Source organism: Lissotriton vulgaris, unplaced genomic scaffold, assembly GCF_964263255.1.
Source record: "Lissotriton vulgaris unplaced genomic scaffold, aLisVul1.2 SCAFFOLD_1245, whole genome shotgun sequence".
Classification (NCBI taxonomy): Eukaryota; Metazoa; Chordata; class Amphibia; order Caudata; family Salamandridae; genus Lissotriton; species Lissotriton vulgaris.
In genome coordinates, this window is record NW_028254202.1 from 328,362 (window position 1) to 352,677 (window position 24,316).

General features: G+C 41.7%; 1 protein-coding gene across 1 annotated transcript in view; it reads left to right on the forward strand.

The window, feature by feature from the left end:
• LOC147659644 (phosphatidylinositol 4-phosphate 3-kinase C2 domain-containing subunit alpha-like) overlaps positions 1–24,316 on the forward strand; it is a gene marked incomplete at its 3' end in the record, with an annotated part of 452,383 nt that overhangs the window by 79,566 nt on the left and 348,501 nt on the right. The window contains exon 2 of the mRNA XM_086951581.1: positions 11,301–12,485. Within this exon, the coding sequence (XP_086807707.1) occupies positions 11,388–12,485 (1,098 nt within the window). The remainder of the gene's footprint in view (positions 1–11,300; positions 12,486–24,316) is intronic.

Here is a 24,316-nt window from a genome sequence, read left to right on the forward strand (position 1 = left end):
AAGAGACGGCCATTTTGTCAGCACACAAGCACCTAGCACTGTGTTTATTTGCATACTGGACTGTCACTGTGCTTTCGGTAACGACGTACAGCTTCGGAGACTGCACACGTTGTAAGCATATTGTGGTGCACGTACAACAGACAGCTGAGTGCATAATCAATCTATGTGAGCAAAGAACATGTTTTCATAACCCTTGCTATCCTTTCCATTTAATTGTTTTGTTCCATTATTTGATTACATTTCCTGATATTTGACAAATGATTTCCGTGTACATGCAGAGGATTAAGCAATTGCAGTGAAAGGACACGCTTATGATGCTATCGCTAATTCTGTGGTTTTATGTATGTCCTGGTGAAATTTCTGTTACACAGTGTAATCTCAGTTAATTTCTGGCATTTGCTTTACATTTGTGATGAAATCATGGCAATTACGTGATTACACCGTGACCAGATCAAGTAAAGAAGCTTCTGTTCGGGTCAATATCCCATGGCATAAACACAGGAAACAAGGTTTGCAAAGAGAACGTGTGCAGATGCTGTTCGTGCACGCGTGATTTTGCGACTTTTTCTTAGTGCAAAATATGTCCTTGTATCCAAGAATGAATGCGAGGATGTACATGGCAAAACAGCTGCCAAATGCTGGACCGATGTTTTTTTGTTATTTCGTGTACTTATTGAAGAATTCCATGTATTTTTTGCAAAAGAATTTACGCAAATATCGCACACTCCTAATATTATATTACATTTCCTATTAATTATCACACACCATTTGCACACAATTGCTAAGGTTATTCTTTCTGAAGGATTTATCTTCATGTTGGGTTTTTTGTTTTCATTATGACGGAAATGAACCTCAACTACGCAGCTAGGGCATGTTTAAAAAAAAATTATTTCTGAATGCAGTGCACATTTTGTGCCTTGCTTCTCTTGGAGCGTGGGGACGCAGAGCCTACATGGAGTGGCTGTATAAAGGACATAGCACCACTTTTTATTGAATAGAAGGTCAATATTTTATTAAGCGTAACATGAGCATACGTGCATAGAGGATGGGCTGGTGGAAGGCTGGGAGAGAATTACAGGCAGTGATGCGGAGAATTTCCCCGTGTTCGTTGATTACAGTTTCCAAGCAGCTGTGAGCACCAAGAGATTACGGTGCGTCCGCTCTTGTTCCTTGAAGACTCTTACTCTAGCGCTCTCTAGTTTGCTGTCTTGCCTGTGGGCATTTGTCCCCAGCCAGATTGCATCTTTAATCTGTGTGGTTTCTGCATGTCGTAAACTCTATCCCAATATTAATAGCTTTTTCGTTTTTTTTCCTTTCTAATTTACATGCGCTTAATTTATTTCATGCCAGCCTTTTAAATCAGAAACGCGCTCCGATTAAGGTCCATTGAGAGCTTTACATTACTGTTGCATGTGTGAGTGCAGAGTGCGTGCAGAGTGACAGTGAGTGCAGAGTGCGTGCAGAGTAACAGTGAGTGCAGAGTGAGTGCAGAGTGAGTGCAGAGTGACAGTGAGTGCGGAGTGACAGTGAGTGCGGAGTGACAGTGAGTGCGGAGTGACAGTGAGTGCAGAGTGACAGTGAGTGCAGAGTGACAGTGAGTGCAGAGTGACAGTGAGTGCAGAGTGCGTGCAGAAACAGTGAGTGCAGAGTGTGTGCAGAGTGCAGAGTGCGTGCAGAGTGACAGTGAGTGCAGAGTGACAGTGAGTGCAGAGTGACAGTGAGTGCAGAGTGACAGTGAGTGCAGAGTGACAGTGAGTGCAGAGTGCGTTCAGAAACAGTGAGTGCAGAGTGCGTGCAGAGTGACAGTGAGTGCAGAGTGCGTGCAGAGTGACAGTGAGTGCAGGGTGAGTGCAGAGTGCGTGCAGAGTGACAGTGAATGCAGAGTGAGTGCAGAGTGACAGTGAGTGCAGAGTGAGTGCAGTGACAGTGAGTGCAGAGTGACAGTGAGTGCAGAGTGACAGTGAGTGCAGAGTGACAGTGAGTGCAGAGTGACAGTGAGTGCAGAGTGCGTGCAGAAACAGTGAGTGCAGAGTGCGTGCAGAGTGACAGTGAGTGCAGGGTGCGTGCAGAGTGACAGTGAGTGCAGGGTGAGTGCAGAGTGACAGTGAGTGCAGAGTGACAGTGAGTGCAGAGTGACAGTGAGTGCAGAGTGACAGTGAGTGCAGAGTGCGTGCAGAAACAGTGAGTGCAGAGTGCGTGCAGAGTGACAGTGAGTGCAGAGTGCGTGCAGAGTGACAGTGAGTGCAGAGTGCGTGCAGAGTGACAGTGAGTGCAGAGTGCGTGCAGAGTGACAGTGAGTGCAGGGTGAGTGCGGAGTGACAGTGTGTGCAGAGTGACAGTGAGTGCAGAGTGCGTGCAGGGTGACAGTGAGTGCAGAGTGCGTGCAGAGTGACAGTGAGTGCAGAGTGCGTGCAGAGTGACAGTGAGTGCAGAGTGACAGTGAGTGCAGAGTGACAGTGCGTGCAGAGTGACAGTGAGTGCAGAGTGACAGTGAGTGCAGAGTGACAGTGAGTGCAGAGTGACAGTGAGTGCAGAGTGCGTGCAGAGTGACAGTGAGTGCAGAGTGCGTGCAGAGTGACAGTGAGTGCGGAGTGACAGTGTGTGCAGAGTGACAGTTAGTGCAGAGTGCGTGCAGAGTGACAGTGAGTGCGGAGTGACAGTGCGTGCAGAGTGACAGTGCGTGCAGAGTGACAGTGAGTGCAGAGTGACAGTGAGTGCAGAGTGCGTGCAGAGTGACAGTGAGTGCAGAGTGTGTGCAGAGTGACAGTGAGTGCAGAGTGCGTGCAGAGTGACAGTGAGTGCAGAGTGCGTGCAGAGTGACAGTGAGTGCAGAGTGAGTGCAGAGTGACAGTGAGTGCGGAGTGACAGTGAGTGCGGAGTGACAGTGAGTGCAGAGTGACAGTGAGTGCAGAGTGACAGTGAGTGCAGAGTGAGTGCAGAGTGAGTGCAGAGTGACAGTGAGTGCGGAGTGACAGTGAGTGCGGAGTGACAGTGAGTGCAGAGTGACAGTGAGTGCAGAGTGACAGTGAGTGCAGAGTGACAGTGAGTGCAGAGTGACAGTGAGTGCAGAGTGACAGTGAGTGCAGAGTGCGTGCATAAACAGTGAGTGCAGAGTGCGTGCAGAGTGCAGAGTGCGTGCAGAGTGACAGTGAGTGCAGAGTGACAGTGAGTGCAGAGTGCGTGCAGTGACAGTGAGTGCAGAGTGCGTGCAGAGTGACAGTGAGTGCAGAGTGCGTGCAGAGTGACAGTGAGTGCAGAGTGACAGTGAGTGCAGAGTGACAGTGAGTGCAGAGTGACAGTGAGTACAGTCACTCAGCACCACCACATTATCACTCAGAACCACCACAGCACCACTCAGAACCACCACAGCACCACTCAGCACCACCACAGCATCACTCAGCACCACCACAGCACCACCACAGCACCACCATAGCACCACTCAGCACCACCACAGCATCACTCAGCATCACCACAGCCCCATTCAGCACCACCACAGCCCCATTCAGCAGCACCACAGCATCACTCAGCACCACCACAGCACAAATATGTTCTCTCAATGTTTCAAGCTTTATTACAAATGTCACAAAAAGATGTTAATATTTCACTTCTGTTCTTGGATTTCGTTACAATAAAATACACTGAACATAATCTTCACAAAAGTTATTTACAAAAGTTTAAGCTATTGCCATTAAAAATTACAATCACTTTTATTAAGTATTAAAAAAAATTAAAAGCCATTGTTATTTGTAATATCAATACATCTAAGTCACGTAAATACAAATGTTGCATTACAAATGCTATAGGTGTCACATTTGCGAAAGTTATAACTATTGGCATTGTAAATGACAAAGCTATTAATTTAGCTATTTTCAAAACCAACACATAAATGAACATTTGGTGAATTACCATTAAAATATTTGACTTTTTTACTAAGATATTATTGTACTCTTTTATGCAAACAAAATTTAGATACTGCATAAATAACTTTAATAAAACATATTTTATATATAGCTTTTTATGTAAAAAAATAACTATAGCACAAAGCAAAAAACAATTGCCATTTACAATGCTAATAGCTCAAACTTAAATAATGCGAGACCTATTGCATTGCAAATGCTTGTTTGCTGAGGGAGAACTCTTAGAACAACTTAGCTTATATGGCTGCCACTTTTTGCAGGCCTTGTTCTACTTGAACCTTTAAAATAAAACATGTTTTATATACAGCATCAAATATATAATTGCTTCTTATATGACCAGCAACTACAAACTGAATTTGACTGTTTTGAATATAACGTAAATGAGTCCTATTTTTTGCTTCCTGGGATGCTTTTCCCATTCTCTCATTGTGCATTATTGTATATTGGCAATGTGTAGAATGATGTTTCACCAACCTAGTTTTTAGTAATATTGAACCTGTACTGAATTTTGGAACCACGGTATTATGGCTCTTGTATATATTTTGCATGGTGTGGGAGATGTTTTTACATTTACTGTTAGAAAATTGGGTTATCATGGACATTTTTCTTTTTTATCTTTTATTTCTTCGGTAAAATGATTATATAGCCATTTGTGCGTTAATCTCCATTTGCACAGAGGCTATGTGTGAGTAAGCTAATTTTTGTTTAAAAAATAAACCTCATCATAAGCTGAATTGCTCATTCTTGTACCGTGTAGGTTGTTTTGTAAGCCTTTGTTTTCAGGTTTTTTTGCATCTATTAATAGTAAAGTTCTTCATTGGAAAGCCAGTCCCAAAGGGAGCAGCATCAGTTTTGGGATTAGTTAATCCCACAAGCAATCATGAATGGTCTGCTAATGCTATGAGCAAGCATGTTCTTGTAAAGCTGGCAACAACAGGTGGTTGGCAGTTAGATATTTTCATAGCTCTTTGATTGTAGTTGCATCAGCTATTGATGTGCATCTTTGGACAAAGCCTGTTTTTGATTATGACTTTTCAGTGTAACAATTTAAAAATTGAAAGCACACCATCTAATGAATGGGAGTGAAATCCTGTATGCTTTTAATTTTATAATATTGGATTTCTAATCCATTTCCATGGAAAGACAAAATAGGAGCGTTAGTGAATCATGTTTTGATTAGAACACTGCAATCACTTTGACAAACAGCATCTGTTACAGGAATTTACTGAAATTCCTTTCCATGGATCTTACATTGGAGGGAGTATCCCTCTCCCACAGTGGCTATTCACTGTTCAATTTAAGGAACTATATGTTCAACTGAATGTTGTTACTTTATAGATTGCATTGTTCACACAGGTTTTAACAGCTTCCGCCAATTGTCCTTGCACTGTCTAATTTACTTCTGATGCATAATCTGTTCTGCATGCTTGAGTCTTGTCTCATTATCTTTCGTTTAAAGTAGACTCCAAGGACAGGATCATATAAAGTAGATTACATGATCATGTTGACCGTGGAGACTGCCAAGAAAATAGAACAGTTTGTAAATATAAGGAATTTATCACTAGGAGATTTAGCGTTGAATGAATGTCAGAAAAAGTGTATTCAACAGGTTCACAGCTGAGGCAGAAAATGGTTATTCGCTAGCCTGGCAAAAGCCAGCTTCATAAAACCACTCCATGTTGGAAAGGTTCTTCTGAATTAAACCGGGTGTAGCCATTAATCAGGCCTGGAATGTAGAGTTTGTCCCGACTAATTCATTTTCGACAAAAATATTTTGCAAAGCCGATTTGAATTGCATGGGGAAGGGGAGTTCACTCACATTTACTACTGCTAATTTTTTTTAATTTTGATGTACTAACTTGTATACACAAGCCTTACTTAGTAATATGACGAAGTTGTTGGAAAGTGCTTTGTGAGGCTGTTATGAAATGCTTATTTTTTCCATTGATTCATTGAAACCACTCCTGTTGTAAAGAAATAAACCTATTAAACCAGCTATTGGCTCATCTATAATGTTACTTTGATTCATGTATGCACTATGTCACTAAAAGCTTAAACCATAAACAACATGAATCCTGGTGTGTGTGCACTGGAAACCATAAAAAGGTTTGGAAGTTTGTGTCATGCAGTTAAGATCAGTTTTTCAATAAGTGCACAGACAAAATAATCTTTGGATGCTGTTATGTTATATAGTCGCTCCAGGTTGTCAACCTCTTGAGTAGCACACGAGCAGCAGCTTAATTTATGTGTAGGTGAGGACGGGGATCCGCTTGTAGATGCCGCTCCGTAATGGATCTGCCCAACGCGTTTCGAACCTCCATCTGCTTCTCTTCAGGGGCTTTAACGGAAGCGGTGTGCGCACCCGCTGACACACTTCTCCAATTTCCATGTGGCACACCCGCCGATGGAAGGCTCCGATGAGACTGTACATTGTGGGAAGTGTGGTGCGGAAAGCACACAATCAAGTCCTGTATGGACCCCACAAGTGGGCCCGTCCTCGATCCCATGTACGGCTGCTGTTTCACTTCCGTGACCCCCAAGGGTAACTGGGTGGTGCATACTCCGCGGCTGGACTGCCGCGTGTAAATTGTTAAGGGGGCAGGGTAGAGATCCCCAACCCTCTAGCCCTTCGAAAAAATCGCGGGGTACGCGCACCATACGAGTACCGTGCGCGTACCCCGCGATTTTAAAAAAACAAAACTTTTTTTTGCACTTGGTGGTCCTTCTTGGACCCCCTGAGAAGGGCTAGGGGGTCTCAACCCTGCCCCCTTTTCGCGTTTTCCACTCTTGTTTTGTGCTCTCTTGTGCCTCACTTCTCCTGAGAAACAAGATGGGTGCTCAGGTGGTCCAAGAAGGATAATAACATATATAAACGTTATCCGCTGATAGAATTAGCATTTACAAAACCTTTGAAATTTATTGAAAAAAAATATAGGTTTCACGCCTGATATAGTTAGGAATTAGCATTTAAAAAACCTTGCAAATTCACTGAAAAAACCATAAGTTTCAAGCCTTATATAGTTAGGAATTAGCATTTTAAAAACCTTGCAAATTCACTTAAAAAACTATAGGTTTCAGGCCTTATATAGTTAGGAATTAGCATTTAAAAAACCATTGAAATTGCTCCTATATAGTTAGTTGTACTAACTATATTCTGCGCACCCGCAATCCACTGCTGATGATGTAACATATTACATCATTCATGACATGGTCAGTGACATCACTGATGACATCACTGATGACATCACTGATGACATCTCATTTGACATCACTGATCACATCACTATTGATATCATTCATGTGATAATACGATGCACCTCCTCACACTCTAATATAACCTTTGATACACCCAGTGTTAAATACAGACTACCATTCTTGAAACCATTGACACACCAATACCAGTCACTACATACGCACTCACTGATTCCTAGGTCTACACACACATTCACTCATTCACCCATAGAATCACTCATACATACAGTCACTCATCAATACAACACTATCATATGCACTCATACACCTATACAGACACTCACACACTGCCACTCATCCATGGAGTTACTCACACACCTAGTCAGTCATGCAAAGAATCAATCACACTTCCATTTCCTCAACTATACAGTTATATACACAACACCTTACTTATTCAAACATATACTAACACATACTTACTCAATTATACAATCACTGATACAAGTACACAATGATCCATAGAGCCACTCGCACATTCACTGGCTCTCATGTATAGTCATTTATATATCCCAACTCTCACATGCACTGTGTTTTACATATGTACTTACTTGGACATGTAGCACTGAGATATCCATTCACTCACCAACACACCCATGCACACAGTCAACCGCCAATATAGCTGTTTCAACATGCACTCTTGAACTCATACACCTAGTGAATCAACTGCTCACACATCTATGCACAGTCAGACACCTCCCAGCCACCCACACACACACACACACACTCAGTATCCCATTCAAATACTTGGACAACCAATCAATAACCCATACAGCCACTCCTGTAGCCACTGATCAACACATGCAGCAGCTTACACAACAACAGACATACTGATGCACACATTCAGACAGTTTAGTCACTAACCCATGCATTTAGTAAGACACATTTAATCACTCACTCACTCATACAGTCAGTCACGCACCAACTAAATCCTTCATCCAGACACTTATACATCCACTCATTCTTCAATATGTAAAACTTATTTAAACTTTACAGAAACACACAGTCACTGGATGATGTCATCAGTGATGTCAAATGAGATGTCATCAGTGATGTCATTTGAGATGTCATCGGTGATGTCACTGACCAAGTCATGAATGATGTAATATGTGACATCATCAGCAGTGGATTGCGGGTGCGCGAAATATAGTTAGTACAACTAACTATATAGGAGCAATTTCAAATGTTTTTTAAATGCTAATTCCTAACTATATAAGGCCTGAAACCTATGGTTTTTTTAAGTGAATATATATATATATATATATATATATATATATATATATATATATATATATATATATATATATATATATATATATATATATATATATATATGATCAATAGCACATCCTACCTCTCCCCTTTGAGAATTAGATGGAAAAATACATACCTCCCAAGCAGAACATTTTCTTTCCAAGAAACTTGAGCAAATTGGACCCGGGGCAGCTCACTCTCACATTCCTCAAACCCCTGATCTCAAATGTCGGATTTTATGAAAATGGAGGAATTACGTGCTTGCTAGAAGTGCTACAATGTAAGGGCGACACCTAGAAGGCTAAATTGTACGGAGGATCAATTGTAGGTGATACCCAAATATTTCAATCCGTAACTAGTGAAATTTAAGCGGAACTAGTTGCAAATGTTGCTCCTGATCAACTGATTTCTTTGTGTAGTTGCAGCCTGGTCTGGAGAGTGTGGTTAAGTTACAGAGATTGCCTAAATTAAGAGCTAATGGTATTCCAACTCTGCGTGTCTCAAATCCTCAATTTAAAGAAGGCCAGTCTGCAGTTGATCATTAGAAAAGAGCAAGAAAGGCGGTAATCTCTAAGTTGGAATGGCTATTGTGACCCTCTAAAGCCAAGACTACTGGGAAGCAATTCTACAAACCGCTACCATAAAGCGGTTGGTTAGGCAGAAGGGGTAACTTTTTTTTCTTTTTCTTTCCCTAATGTACCTCTTAAGACTATCCAGAAAATACGACAAATTCAAGAATGACAAAACTGACAAGATTATCTATGCAATTCAAAGATGGGTGCTTATCTTTAGCTGCCATTAAATATTTATATAAAATTAATATGGAGTCCATTTCAGACTGAGTATTATTATGTATCTGTTGTGCGCGCTCTCATCTTTACCTTGGTGTGTGTATTTCCGTTGTCCTTTGGGTCTTTGCGCGTTCTTTGGCTTAATGTGCACATTGCCTGTTAAGTCTCGTAGCAATCGTCATCCTGGCCTCGTGATCATAACCAATGCACCATTAGGATTAAGAGAGTAAAAACCGAATATTGCAGTAATGTGCTGCAAGCACCCTCATTCCTCACTAAGTGTGTACTAGCAGGGTGCACGTGTTATAGACTGTCTTCTAGTTCTATGTTGTTGTTCCCTTCCTTCAGAGAAGAATTTCTTATTCTAAAGAGATTTCGCTGTATTACAGAAAGTAAAGAATTCTAAATGAGGTAGTGGCATCCAGACCTGTTTTGACAGGGATTTGCTGCACTTAGATGTTTGTTAGCACAGTAAATTGTTGTGAACATACCTACAAGAGCCTAGCCCTAAGAGGTATTTTCCCTGTTTGAGATGGATTGAAGCACACCGCTGGTTAATAAAAAATCCTAGCAGTCACTAGATGAACCTTTGGCCAGGAAATACCTACTCCGGAAGCAGAGTATGTATGTATGTATGTATGTATGTATGTATGTATGTATGTATGTATGTATGTATGTATGTATGTATGTATGTATGTATGTATGTATGTATGTATGTATGTATGTATGTATGTATGTATGTATGTATGTAAGTATGTATGTATGCATGCATGCATGCTATGGGAAGGCAAATGCGGTGGAAACCCTCCCAGCATTTTTGGAGCAGTCGCATTTGTTAACCAATCCGATGGGAAAGACTGGGAGTAGTGTCTCTGATGGATGGAAAGGCAGAGCAGCAATCCCCTTGAAGATAATTTTGTTTTGCCTCCATCAAATGGGGGATGTAAGATCCTGTATTTGTTTTTGTATTGCCCTTTAAACAAAATGGGAAAAGCAGTGTTTGATTCATTTGCTTCTTATATTCGGAAAAGGTGGATTGCTTGTCTTTAAAAACAACGATGTATTTTGTTGGCTGTGCAGTTAGTGTTTGCAATTATGAGTGTATTCTACTGCCGGAATTCTGATTCTCTATCCTAGCTACCGATTCGCTACTCAGTTCTATTGTGTTGCAGAAATTCTGTTTTGCAGTTTCTCTGCAGCGACAACATGTTTCAGAGAGATACTTTCTTGTGCTGTACAAACATTTTCTCTTCTACGCCCTGTATCCACTTGGTACAGAATGTGTCTTGGTGGTGACAGAGATGCAGCTCTACTCTCTGCTTGTTGGGAATCTCCGCAGCTCACCCTAACTAGTTTGAAAGATCTCAAGTAAGGACAAATACGTGTGACATGGGTAACGTTTCCTGTACTTTGCATGGGTGGATTTATTCTAATATATTATGTATACATTATTGAACTATTCTTCTGAACTGTTTGTAAACAGATCAACGTTTAAGCCTTAATAGTGTGCTTTAAATTGCTCCACTTGGAGCCCTTTTCTGAAACCTTTTGTTGAGGAATGTACTTGCTTCTCATTATTAGATTCAAAGGCTTGCTTACTCTGGGATTGGTGGACCAGCACTAAAGTCAATTGCTACAAAAAACGAGTAGCTTGTTGTTATTATGGCAGTTTTTGTTAGATTCCAGAAAGACTAAACACGCCCTTAAGGTTTCGTTTAAAATGAAAACCTAAAAGAAGAAAACTATCTTCTGAGCGGCAAAACACCCTCAGTCCTTTAGGAGTGCACCTAAATATCTAGGAGGTTTGGGGGAAGAAGTGTGTGTGAGGCCGGAGAGGGGCATTGAGAGAGTGTCCAGAACCCCTGAAGTGTCAGAAGGTCAGGCCGATAGACATACATTTTCTGTGTAATGTTATCGCTTTGTGTGTGTTGGGTTTTGTTAAATTTGCCTTGGCTACTACTATTGACATGTTAACTCTTATTTCATGTGGATTGTTTATTTTCGTTAAAAAAAAAGAATTACACTTATTTGAGTTTGAATAATTTGTAAGAATTCACTTTTGCACCTTTTTATTTTTTTCTCCTTTTAGGACTTTAGAATTGGTTATGGACAGTCTACATGGAACCATTTTAAGAAAGCCACATCTGATCATTTGAATTCGAATGCAGTTTGCAGTATGGCTCAAACATCATCTAGCAATGGACATAAACCAGGTTCCTCTCCTTCTTTGGGGACATCAAGGCCAAAGGATGTCGGTAAGGAGGAGGCACTGCAGATGGAAGCAGAAGCCCTAGCCAAACTCCAGAAGGACAGACCTGTTAGTTTTCAAGACCGTCTACAATTTTTAAGCACCACCAGAAATAGAGTTCCAGCTTTTATCAAACAGGACCAGGATCTTATGGTTTTCCCTGAATCTGATGCAAAAAAAATGACTGAAGACAAATTATGTGCTATTGATATTGACAAACTAACGCATGCAGAGCTGGAAAAGTTACTATTGGATGACAGTTTTGAAACTAGAAAGCCACCAACGTTACCAGTAGTTCCTGTTTTGCCCCCCTCCATTTCTTCACAGTATTATACCCAACCTCCCTTTCAGGGACAATCGTGGACACCTGGATTCAGAGGACCAGTGGCTTGCACTTTGCCTTCTGTTTATTCTTCTGCTATTACGAAGCAAGTGGATCCGTTCCAGAATGGTTTTCCTCAAACTATGTCCCCCTATCGGTCAAGGGAGCCCTTATATTTGAGTCTCCCAGGACGGACCCAATTTATGCCATTCTCACTGTCCTCTAGCCCACCTTTTCACATAAGAGGAAGTTTGCCTACATATTCACCAGTTGTACCACCAAGCATGGCAAAAATATTTGACAAAATAGCAGTCACCTCTGAATTCCAAAAAAATGGGAAGTTGATAACTGACAGTAAAGCATGCATTGCCACGACTTCGCTTTCTAAAGCACCAACACCTGAAGCATCCAGGGATATTAGCAAATTTGACTGGTTGGATCTTGATCCTCTCAGTAAGCCAAAGGGGGACAATTCTGATATTCCACATCATTCTGTGGATTGTGATGGAAACAGTGATTGTGGTTCAGTTTCAGAGGATCCATGGGATGCCGTTTTATTAAAGGAGAGTCCAGTAGAAACTTGCCATCTAGAAAGAAAGATGCATATTAAGTCACCCTCTGGGGCATCTGTTATAAGAAGCCACTCTTTAAATATTCATTTATCAAAGTCTTTATTTACAAAACTACAAAGTCAAACCTCACAGGTGGGTACAGTTCATTTTACCGTTTGTTGTTGTTGGATAACAAGTCTTTGTGTCCTTTAAGGTGTTTAATATATCTTAGTATGTCAAATTTTCCACAGCCATCCTTATGTATTTTTCAAGACGCCAATGTAGTTGCAGGTTTATTGGTGAGATTCATTTCATTTATAAAGATAAAGATTTGGAAATCTAAGAAGCACAGCTTTTCCTACAGTCCAGTAATCGTAGGCTGCCTGAGCACACAGTTGATAGAAAATGTTGAAATCACACACTGTAACGTTATTATGGTGGTGAGATAATATTAATATACACGATGCTCTGCAGAAGTATATTCCAGATTATAAATAGTTAAGAAAACAGTGCAAAATAACAGCTAAGACTCCAATTAATACATTGTCTTTATACAGTAACTGAAGTCGTGAACAGCTCTTTTTCATGCCAATTTTGGAAGGGCTGGTACAACAATACCCAGTGTTTCCAAAATTGGCATACATTTTGTGTCTAGCCTAACAGAGATCGGGCAGCTCTTTACAGATTGGTTTTGATTGCTCTGTTTATACTAACTGGAGATACATATGCTTTTCAGGTTATACCATACTATGCAATAATCTGTGATTCCAAGGTGTATAATAATATCTAGAATGTATATCTGTATATGAAAATGATAAAGTATAATATAATAGGTGTACTTATAAATGTTTTTCTATCTTGAAACACTTTAAAAAAAAGAAGAAGAAAAATAAAAACAAAATATATTTTTTGATATCAGTTGTACTGTTGCATATCTTGGTCTGTGGGTCTAGAGTTTATTTGCTTTGCTAGCATTATCCACCACTGTGCCCTGTGCAAAATATTTTCCAAACGATTGCTTCAGGGTGTGCAGTGTTTGTCTGTGGGTGTAGATAGACAGTTAAGATACTGCATTAATTTGGCAATCGGCATTACACTTGATCATCGGATATTAATCCTAAGGAGAGTCATTGCAGCACAGGGTAGTCCTGGCGGGTTTGAAAACACTGCTAATTTCAGTGGTACTCCATAGCAAACTGTTTGAACTCTGGTTCCCTCAATACTTTATCAATGTTCATAACGCTGTCAGTGCCTCTGTGCCCCGAAGCCAGGAAACAGGTAAGCTCAGTCAGTCCATCCTACACAAGTTAACAGAAACCTTCTCTCATCCAGAACACATTTAGGTATATTCTACTAAACAAACGATTGATAAACTCTCTCTTTAGTGAGTGTTCTCATCATACCATTAAACTCTTGTTGTGTTATGTTGTGTTAAACTGTTGAATAAAGAAATCACCTTGCTGATAACAGTAAACATAAAACCATGTGGATGGTATCACCTCACTTGAATCCCATGCTCTGTTGCAGGAGCTTGGCCCACAAATACCCGAAGAGGCATGAGCTGCTAACATTTTTCAGTCACAAGGACTAATAAGAATTCTAAACATCAGTTAGTAAACCAGGAACCTTTGAGTATTTATTCTGAACTTACACATGTTACAGAAGTGGAATACTGCTTAATAACATGCCATTTGTCTTGAAAAGAATACTTCTGGATCAAAAATACTTTAGGTTTGCATGTTTATTTAGCTCTAATATGTAGATCATAGAGGCATTCCACTATTCACCAGGCACAAACCTTTAATGCAGTTCAACCGTAACACTATCTTGGGCAGCGCTGCAACCCAAATCAGCTGCACAAGAGATATAATTTTTACAACATCCCAATATAAGGATACTTTTTTGAACAATGGATGCTTAGAACTAAAATCCCTGGTTCAAAAGGAGACTGTTAAAACTATGTATAGCTTCCTGGCAACCCTCAGTATTTCCGGGCCATATGTGGGAGCAAACATCAGGGAGGGCCGTTTTCTAGTATATTAACCCAAAAGACACACAATTGATGGACGGAATCCAGAACAAATCAAAACATTCACCCCAATCAAGAGATCTGGGTTAAATCCATCATTCTTTTGCTCACCATGCCACCCCAGTTTAGACCTGGCCATATGCAAATCAGTCTTGACCCTGTGCCTCATGGGAACTGTCCAGCCCGAACTACCAAGCCAGGTCCTCCCGAGACCGGAAACCAGCATCCTAGGACCGGTTTCAGGGTTTCACCCCTCTTCAGCCAGGATAGCTTGATTCCAGTGGCACAGTGAGCCCAGAACCCACGTCTGGGCATACCTGGTGCACTTGGAGCGAGAAAGCAAAAGACACACAATAGATGGACGGAATGTAGAACAAATCAAAACAGTCACCCCCAGTCATGAGATCTGGGTTAAATCCATCATTCTTTTGCTCCCCATGCCACCCCAGTTTAGACCTGGCCATATGCAAATCAGTCTTGACCTTAGACCGATTTGCATATGGTTGGGTTCAAACTGGAATGGCATGGTGAGCAAAAAAATGATGTATTTAGGCCCAGATCTCTGTACTGGTAAGATTGTCTGACATTGTTCTGCAGTCTGTCCATCAACTGTTGTTTTTGCATTTGTCACCCGAGTGGGATGGGTATGCCCAGATGTGGGTCCCATGCTCTCCATGCCACTGGAATCAAGCTATCCTGGCTGAAGAGGGTTGAAACCCCGAAACCAGTCCTAGGATGCTTGTTTCCAGTCCAGTGAGGACCTGGCTTGTCAGTTTGGGCTGAACTGTTCCTATGAGGCACAGGGTCAAGACTGATTTGCATATGGCTGGGTTCAAACTGGAACGGCATGGTGAGCAAAAAACGATGGATTTAGGCCCAGATCTCTGTACTGGGGTGAATGTATGACATTGTTCTGCATTCAGTCCATCAGCTGTTGTTTTTGCATTTTTTAGTTTATTAACCCATCAACAATGCAAGGCCTATTTATTCATGCAGGTCACCAGATCTACATCTGCATAGGCTGTGGAGGGCTGGGCAAAACATGGCTTGGTGGAAACTACAAAGACACACTTACCTGTAGGGGGGAATACATCTTTGTTTTAATAGCCTGCTGGCCTTGTCTCATTAGTTTTGTGGTGCAACAGTGATACAGTTGTACTAGATCAGGGCTCTGCTCTTTCAAGTCTTTTTTTTCTTGCTGCAGCTTTATATACCACTTCACCCCTTTGCTATTGCACCACCTCCTCAAAAACGATGGCTTTTTCCATCCATTCAACTTGCAAGCCCTTTTTGAGGAGTATTGTGGCACTGAAGATCCTTTATGTCCACTGGAAAAGTCCCCTGAAAGAGTTACCAATCTGAAACCACTGGTAAGTGTCTTAAGTATCCTCTCCTTCAGTAACTGCTGGAAACCCCAACAAGTGTGGATTAGTCTCAAAATCAATTATATATTTAGATTCAAGAATTCTCAATTGACGTTCTCTGAAACTGTTCATCCAGTGGCTGCCATCTTTGCCACTTAAATCCCTTTTTTGCCAGGTAGCTGCCTAGCTGTGATGTCCCCAAACTGAATCCAGAAGTTGTCCACTCTGGAGGACATGACAACGTGGTTCCTAGATTGGCTTTGCCATCTTCTTGTACTCTCATAGTACTACATGGCCGTGATGCTGCAACTATCAGTTGTGTGGCACTGAATTATGCATTACTTTACTTGCATTCTTCTTGCCAAGGTGGGTACTTTCAGTTTTTAATGTTAAAAAGCATTGATAGTATATGCATGTTTAATATCTGGTGCCTGGGCATCATTAAATTTGGCTCAACTGGAACAATAAGGTAGAGAGGCTCTATGCTCTACTTCCTTCTGAGTGGAAAAAAAGTGATGGTGGAATGCTTGAACTGAGACATGAGCAGATCAGAACCAGTCCTGGTCCTGTAAAAACAATCCAGCCTAACCTGACAGTAAATGTCTCTTATAGATGCAAATCTTACCCTTCTAACCCCCCTACATGTTTCAGCCTTTTTGCACCTCATCAGTGTGGCATCCAGTGGCAAAGTAAGTAAGAGACCATGTCTCAATTTGCTTAATGGCTAAACAAAGACTCTCTTCTTTACAAATAAAATATAACACTCTACCAATATATCTAATGATACTTTTAAAATTGTGTCGAAACTTTCTAAGTTGAAAAGGCTGTCCTGGTTGGTTACTCCTTCTTTCCCTGTAATTCTGTAATGTGTTCAAAACCTACTTTATTGCAAAAATAAAAAACAATGAAGGATATTATCCTTCCAGGCCTTAGACCTCTCAGCAAGACATGGTCAACAGCAATTTGCTTGTGGACTGCATGGAGGCCGCTGGACTTTGAAGTTCAGCTCTTGACTGTTTGAAATCTTTTTTTGGAGAATCAAACGCTATCGGTTTGCCTAGGCCATTTTAGGGCACCTGTGGTCCATTTTGATTGCTGTGTTTCATAGGGCTCCTCAATATCACTGCATTTGTTTAGCATCTATATTAGACCCCTTATTCAGGTCCTATACAATATGAATTGCAGAATATATAATTATGCAGATGGCTCTGTTATTCTTTAGACTAGATGGTACCCTAGCCCCTAGGAAAAACTTTCAGTACACTGCAATTCATCTACGATTTGAAGAGTAGAAATTTCCTAAAACTCTAATCCCCAAAAAATGAAATTGTCATTCTGAACAATAAAACTGTTATTTTGAATCATTCTCTTTGGCCTATTGAATAGAGCAATCCTCTTACCCCAAAAACGTCTGCAAAAAGTGTGGGTGTCATTATTGAAAATAAGCTTTTGCTAAAATATCTTATTGGATTGGAGACTTGGTCCTGCTTCTTGAACCTCCGGAGAGTTGGAAAAAAACCATATATATCTTGGAGAAGTGTGGCTCAGGGGTTAGAGGCGGCAGACCCGGAAGCTGAGATCGGCCCTGGACCAGGGTTCAATTCCCTGCCTCGGCGGGTCTTGGGCTAAAAATTCCACAGACTCGATAATTCTCGCTCCGGTGCCTTCTCGACTCACGGGTTCACACTCTGCGACTCTGGGCAATAGCTTGCTTAATCTCCACAACGGCCCCTCGCGGCGGGATGCCTGGCTTTCACCTTGTGGATACCCTGCCGGGGTTATCTCACAGGGGAATACCAGGACGGGTTCCCTAAGCAAGCGCCGGGAAACCCACTGCGGGTAGCTGTGCGCTATATAAGCTCAAATACATTTACATTTTTGGAGGGCCCAGACGTTATGCTGTAATGTGGTTGATGCTGGCCTCGTCATAGTTTTTTTTTAACCTTCAGCCATGCTGCTGTACAACATGGCTTAAAATAATATTGACTAAGCCAATAAATCTTCATAGGTGAGACCTGTTCGCTTTTACCATGCTTGTTTTTCACTTTTGAGGACCTGTGGAGAAGTAACTAGGGAATAATTATAGATCACTGGAGATGAATCCTTTAAGTTTGCATAGAACTAATTCATTGGCAGCAACACTAATACATTGCTTTTATACTCTACATTTATAGCATAGCCTAAGAAAGAAAACAGAAGAAGTTGAGTTGATGGGCAGGGTGTTGTGTCGAACCTTCGTTACATTCATGATTTATGACGCTGTTATACTTGTGAACTCTGGGCATCGAAGGTCTGTGTTGCGGGAGGAAAACGGTGTTTACAGGAGATTCTCTGTGAGGGTATGGTGACTTAAGATCCAAACAATTAGGCCTTCAAAGGCCACAGCTGAGTTCATGGTTGCTTTACCACAAGCTTAGAAGCAAATATGACACCAGTGTTTTGTGGGCTGCTTTCTCTTTAATAATAATTCAGGTAAATAGATGTCAAGTTTAAAAACCAAGATAAAAACATTGATGTTTTTAGAACTAGAGAAAAGGAGAAGTGCAGCTTTCTCTTATACTGCCTTGGAACTGTTCACAACAACTGCATTGATGAGCAGCAAAAACCATTTGGAGGTAGGGGGTACCCACACTTTTCTTCTGCTGCAAAAAGCACCATCACCTCAACATTACTCCATCACACGGCCACCAGCATGCCTATGAGAGGGCGAATGTCCAGTCCTCTCACAGCATGCCAGAAATCATGGTACATATTCTGTAGAATGGTTGTAAAAATAGGTTTCACTTTTTTCCTCACAACATATCTGGGTCTTGAGCTTCTCTCCTAGCCAATAAGTAGAGGAGATAAAAGTGCTTTCCACAGATAGTAGCTATGAGTTCCAAAATCCTAAAGAAAAAAAGGTTTCTACTCCTGATGTATCTGAAACCATAAGAAGGGGTTCAAATAGATAGAAATGTTGCCCAAGCTGAGCTTCATTAAAGAAAGTGAAGTTATGCTGTTAGTTTAGACGGTCCCTACTTTCACATGCCAATCTGCATTAGAGATATGTTTTCCTATATTTAAGATCATGAATTGTCACTTCCGGTTCAGCATGGTGGTTTAGATACTTTTCTTTGTCACAAAGGGATGTTGAGTTACCACTCCATTCGTGACTGGTGTGCCGGTCGCCAAAATGTTGTAAATAAGATGGTGATAGATGACAAGATACTTATAGTTGATTACATGTAGATTTATTGTAGGACACAGCTGAGTACAAAACCTCGCCAGCTGACCAGACCATCAACTGACACAGAAAGAACACTCTGGTACAGATTAGAACACTCACAGGTATTCTGGGAGACTGAGAAGGTGAAGACACTAAGGAAGGGCTAATGACTACTGTCAGCCATATTACAAGAAGAATCAATATACAACAGTGTCAATGAGTATGCTGTGCCCAAAACTGTTTGACCTTTACTGATGGATACTTCTAACCACCGATTCCTCACATTTTGAGTATTCTGAGGCTTCAGACAGGATATGGGAAATCTGTGCAGAGGTGATTCTGCAGATGATGTGAGGAGCTACATCTAAGCTCGACCAATGTGTACCAACGTCCGTTCCTTTCTGTGTGCCACCAGATGCAGTTCCAGAGCTACCCTTCACCTCTAGTGACTGTGCCTTGATGAACCAATGGGTATTTGGGATCATAAGGAAAACCTGTATATCACCAAGTACCGGAAGACTATGCTGTGACCGGTTGAAGTAGAAGGGAAGGTCCTGTTACAGCTCCTTCATTCCTCCAGCAGATCTTCATTGTGATCGAAGTTCTCGTGTAGGTCAAAAAAGAAGCTTAAGACTCCAAGTGGGCCTCTGCCCATCCCACCACTCTCAAACTCATAAGAAGGCTTAAGGGTGTAAACATGTCTCTTGATTGTGCTCCCGTACGCAACTTCATTCTGAGCGGAGCCCAACTCTCGCCATGGGCCAGTTCCAATTTCGAGTTCCCTTAGCGATGCAGCAAACCTTTGACTTCCATGACCCTATCTGCATCTGCCAGCTCCTTGTGGTGTACCTCCTGGGTCACAAGAAGCCTTGAGCACCTCCACTTGGAAGTCCGCTGATGCGTCTGTCCTCGGAACCAGCTGGAACCTGTGAACCCATTATGGGCTCCGTGCCGTCTCCTGTGCAGAAGCCGGTCTAGGTGGCACAAACCATTGCAGACCATGGAGCATTGAATCCGATGCAGGCATATTCGACGTCTGACGACACATAGCATCCAATGGTACCCTCTGAATCTAATTAGACAGAGTTTGTGCCGTGACACCACTGGACTGCAGCTTTCTGGAAACCCATCAGACTCTATTGGCAATCTTTTTGGCACAGGCTTCGGTAGCGACCATTATGACTAAGGGGTTGAATTTGCTCAACCTGATACGGACTAAAATTGGTATCATGAGCTGTAAGCTGCCAGTAGCCTCAGTAATTTCCCAGACACTGGGCTTATCTCTCCAACAGGGCAGGCTGCGGAAGAAAGTGCCTTCTGTGCAGTATTGATACAGAGGACGGCTGAGGTTCTTGATTTCCAGTTGCCTGCAACAAAGTTGAAAACCAAGGTCCTCACTGAAGTTTCCAGTCTGGACAAACTAATACTGAGCCTCTGCTACCTTTCTATGAGGCCCTCACGGATGCACTTTTTCGGACATGGGCAAAACTATCTTCCAGGCTGCTGGTAAACAGGCATATTGCGTAATGCCACCACCCCTACCCCTTAGTCTGGAAAGCTTTTGGGTGCAAGTATCTAGGAACATGGTCAACTGCAATACCTTCCCTACCCCTCCCCCTGGATAGAGAGTTTTAGTGTCTTGAAACAGTTGAGAAACTCATGTTCTCCTCCACTGGTATGGACTTACGATCTGTTCACGCCAGCTGCATACTGGTTCTACTGGGTAGTTGGGATTCTGTTGCGAGGGTCCTACCAGCTGCACTAGATGACTTGCGCCCCGCCCTTACACACGAAATTCTGGATGGCTGCGATGTGGCAAAATTCACAGATGTGGGTTAGATACCACAGATTACCTTTGTGGAGAACTTTGCAATGGTGTGACCCTTTGCAGACATACCTAAATGAGTTTTACAGCTTCTCTGTAGTTGTCCACTTAACTGTAATGGACATGCCATATGATGGTTCTCGCCTCTTTGGCAAGAAGTCAGACTCTGCGTGAGTGCGTTAAAGGTCGCAGGGCCACAGCGTGCTCCTTAGCTGTCTGGTGTGGTGCCTCCGTTCCACCAGCAGTTCTGCCACATCTGTGAATGTTTAATTACTGCTAACAATTAACAATGCTACTAGCACAGCAGACTGTGCAGCCTTTTTGTGGTTGAAGTTGTGGTATCCTCTGAGAAGGCGGAAGGGAGGGGCAGTCTGCTGCTCAGTTTTCCAATCCTTCAGCTGCTGAAGCAGAAAAAGAAAACCTATTAAAATAGAAAACATTTAATGCCTTAGGAGCGGTCAGAAGCACAATAGAGGCTTGAGGTAGAAACGCTGCCGTAAATTAGTCTTTCTTTGGTCTAGGAGGAGTGTGTGAAATCTGTGCATATAAAATATTTTCTAGTGTCTGACCAGAATACCAACTTTAATTACTCTTCCACTGCTACTTAATTCATGCTGGATTTGTAACTGCATGGCAGTAAGCCAATTTATTGTGATCCTACATATCCTGGTTGGTTAACCCTTGCCCCCAGGGTTGGTGCCCTTGTCATTTCAAGGTGAACCCCGCACAGTGCATATACCCTGATGGTATAACAGCTCTCCCACGTGTTGACATGTTCGCTTCTTCGTTGTCTAAAAAATTCTTATTTTATCCTTTTATTTATTTTTTTTTTTTTTCAATCCTTCAGTTAATTTTGATGGTCTGAACTCTAGGTTAATGAAGACTCCTATAATTGCACTCCTGTTCCTGTTCCCATTCCTGCTCTTCACTGAGGAGTTCCATAACCGTATAGAGTAACACGGCCAAAGTTCGAGTACCTATATAAGGTAATGGAACCCCGAGGTAACTTGCAATATCCTCATCATGTAGGCTGGTGGGTAGTTTATCCCATATAACACATGGTCACACCATCACCGTTCCCACAAACCACTTAAAACCTTGGTGCGTAGCTCTTTCATATGAAAGAGCAAGTACTTTTCAAACATGACCAGTCAAAATAAAACCTCTAGTTCAAAATTAAACTCATCACAAACCTTTTAGATATTTGTTGCAAGCAGATATTTCAATACAAGTTAGATTTATGTTTTAAAATAAGCTGCAGTAGGTCAGAATGTGTAGCGACATGCAGAAAGATTCTATCTTTTCTATAAGGAGTGCAAAAAATAAACATTTGCTTATCATTGTAAGCTGTTAAATTAAAGAGACGAAGAAAGAAAAGCAACGTTTCATTTGTGTTGCTTTAAACAGCTGCTCCATGTCCTGACCTGCATCTCACCTCAGCTACTGACTCTGGTAGCAGGCATTGTGATGTCAGAACTCGGCTGTAATAACTTGTAATAGTTGAGTTCTGACATCTTTTCTTTATAATTGGCAACTGGGTGCGTCATAAGTCGCTGACTAAAAAGCAGCTGCTGATTATAAAGTAATTAGTGACTGCTGGTTATACAGGAAATTAAAGAATGGCATGTATTATACTATAATACCTAGGTACATTGTTAGACATGACGGTCATTTGAGAGTTTAATTCGGAGGAAAGACCGTCTTCTTTTAAAGCAGTCATTCTTGTCTGGTGTCCGGAAGGTCTCCTCTCTGAGCTATAAAAAATATTATGTATTCATAGTCCCAATCACAGCGTGCTAATGCAACACTTACAAAAATGCATGGAGGACCAGTGGTGTCAAACATCAGGAGACTGGGAAAACTGACCGCATGGTGTCCAAGCATTAACATGCTCGTTCTAGAAAAGTTCTTCTGGCCAGAGAATGGTAACCAATACATTCGTAGAAGGTTGGAAAGCCCACATAGGCAACTCAACACTTGTAAAATGGTCAGTATTGAGGAGAAACAACACACCCAACATGCTGGATTTGAGGGCTTCCATTCATCTCTTTAGTCTCACCTGCCCCCTCCTCTTGTAATTTCCTCCATTGTTAAAGGTTAACGATTCTACTGTAATGTATCACATCACCAATCCAGGGTAATAGGATCCAGAATTTAGTCAATAGTGGTGTGGACCAAGGTCCGAGTACGCATTAGGTGCAGTGAAGGACCATCACCTCAATCCACCTTCCAAGGAGCGCAATATAGCTCATCAGTCACATCGCATATTGATTTGTGATATTTTGTTATTATTATTTTGCTTTTGAGACCAATGCCATCCAAAATGACGGCTTGAGGTGCCCACAATCTCATTGCAAGGATAACACTCTTGCTATAGATTAGCAAAAGACGTGTTAATTATAGTTCTCCCATTATGAAATTGATTGCCAACTTCAGGCCTTGCACATCAAGGATGATCCTTTTTGTTCGATGCAGTCCTTATTAATGGTCATATTCAGACCTGATCCACCTATTCCTCTAGTGAGTCATGGAGAAAACTTCCTAATGTAGACCATATCTTCTTTTTAGGATGTCAGAATAGATGCTTCATCTCAGCCTGCCATTGTTGTGCATCACTACTTCGCTTCAGAGCACCTTCAGTACCGCCCCTGGAACCTTTCTGATGACTGTAATAATGGTCTTAAAGAAGCAAAGTGCCCTTCCATAGATCATTCTATACCTATAAGCAGAATAAAGTCTATTTTTGGTGACTGGAGAAGCACGTGTCCTGATTAACATGCCCAGAAGATGATCTGCTGCTATATCTACTTTATTTGACTGAATTTGCCTTTCAATTTTCATATTAAAGTACAACTTTCTACCGTTACCTGCATACCAAAAAGTGTCCATCCCAGCCATTTTTTCACAACTCTCAAGATGATAGACTTTTCACATTGCCAGTCTTAATTGATTTCTATAATTAAAGGAGAGGTGTGGCGTAGTGGCCAGGGTGGCCAACTCCGTAGTGCGTGGCTCACGGTTTGATCCCGGCGCAGGTGGCAGCTCAGCTCACCATCGTGTGACTCTGGGCAATAGCTCACTTAATATTCCCGACGGGCCCAGCGCCTTTAGACCCTTACGGGTGATTAGTTTGCTCTTTACAAATGTCGGGTTAAATGTTAGCTGCTTCCATTAAACAAGCATTTACAATGCAACGGTCTCGCCTTTGCAAAAGTTAGAGCTATTGGCATTGTAAATGACAAAAATGTTATTTATGTGTTGGTTTTAAATGGCATGGCCATTTACAATGCCAATAGTTTAATCTCTCACAAATGCAAGACCTATTGCATTTGCAATGCAATAGGTCGCGTATTTACGCGTGTTTGAGCTATTGATATTGCAAATTACAATACGTTTTATGTAGGTTTCAAAAACCAAAACATAAATAAAAGGTCTCTCACACTGCTGTCTCTCACACACTGCTGTTTCTCACACACCATGCTCTCCCACACACCATGCTCTCCCTAGAACACTCACACTGATGTCTCTCTCACACTGCACAACATTTTAGACAGGGTCAGC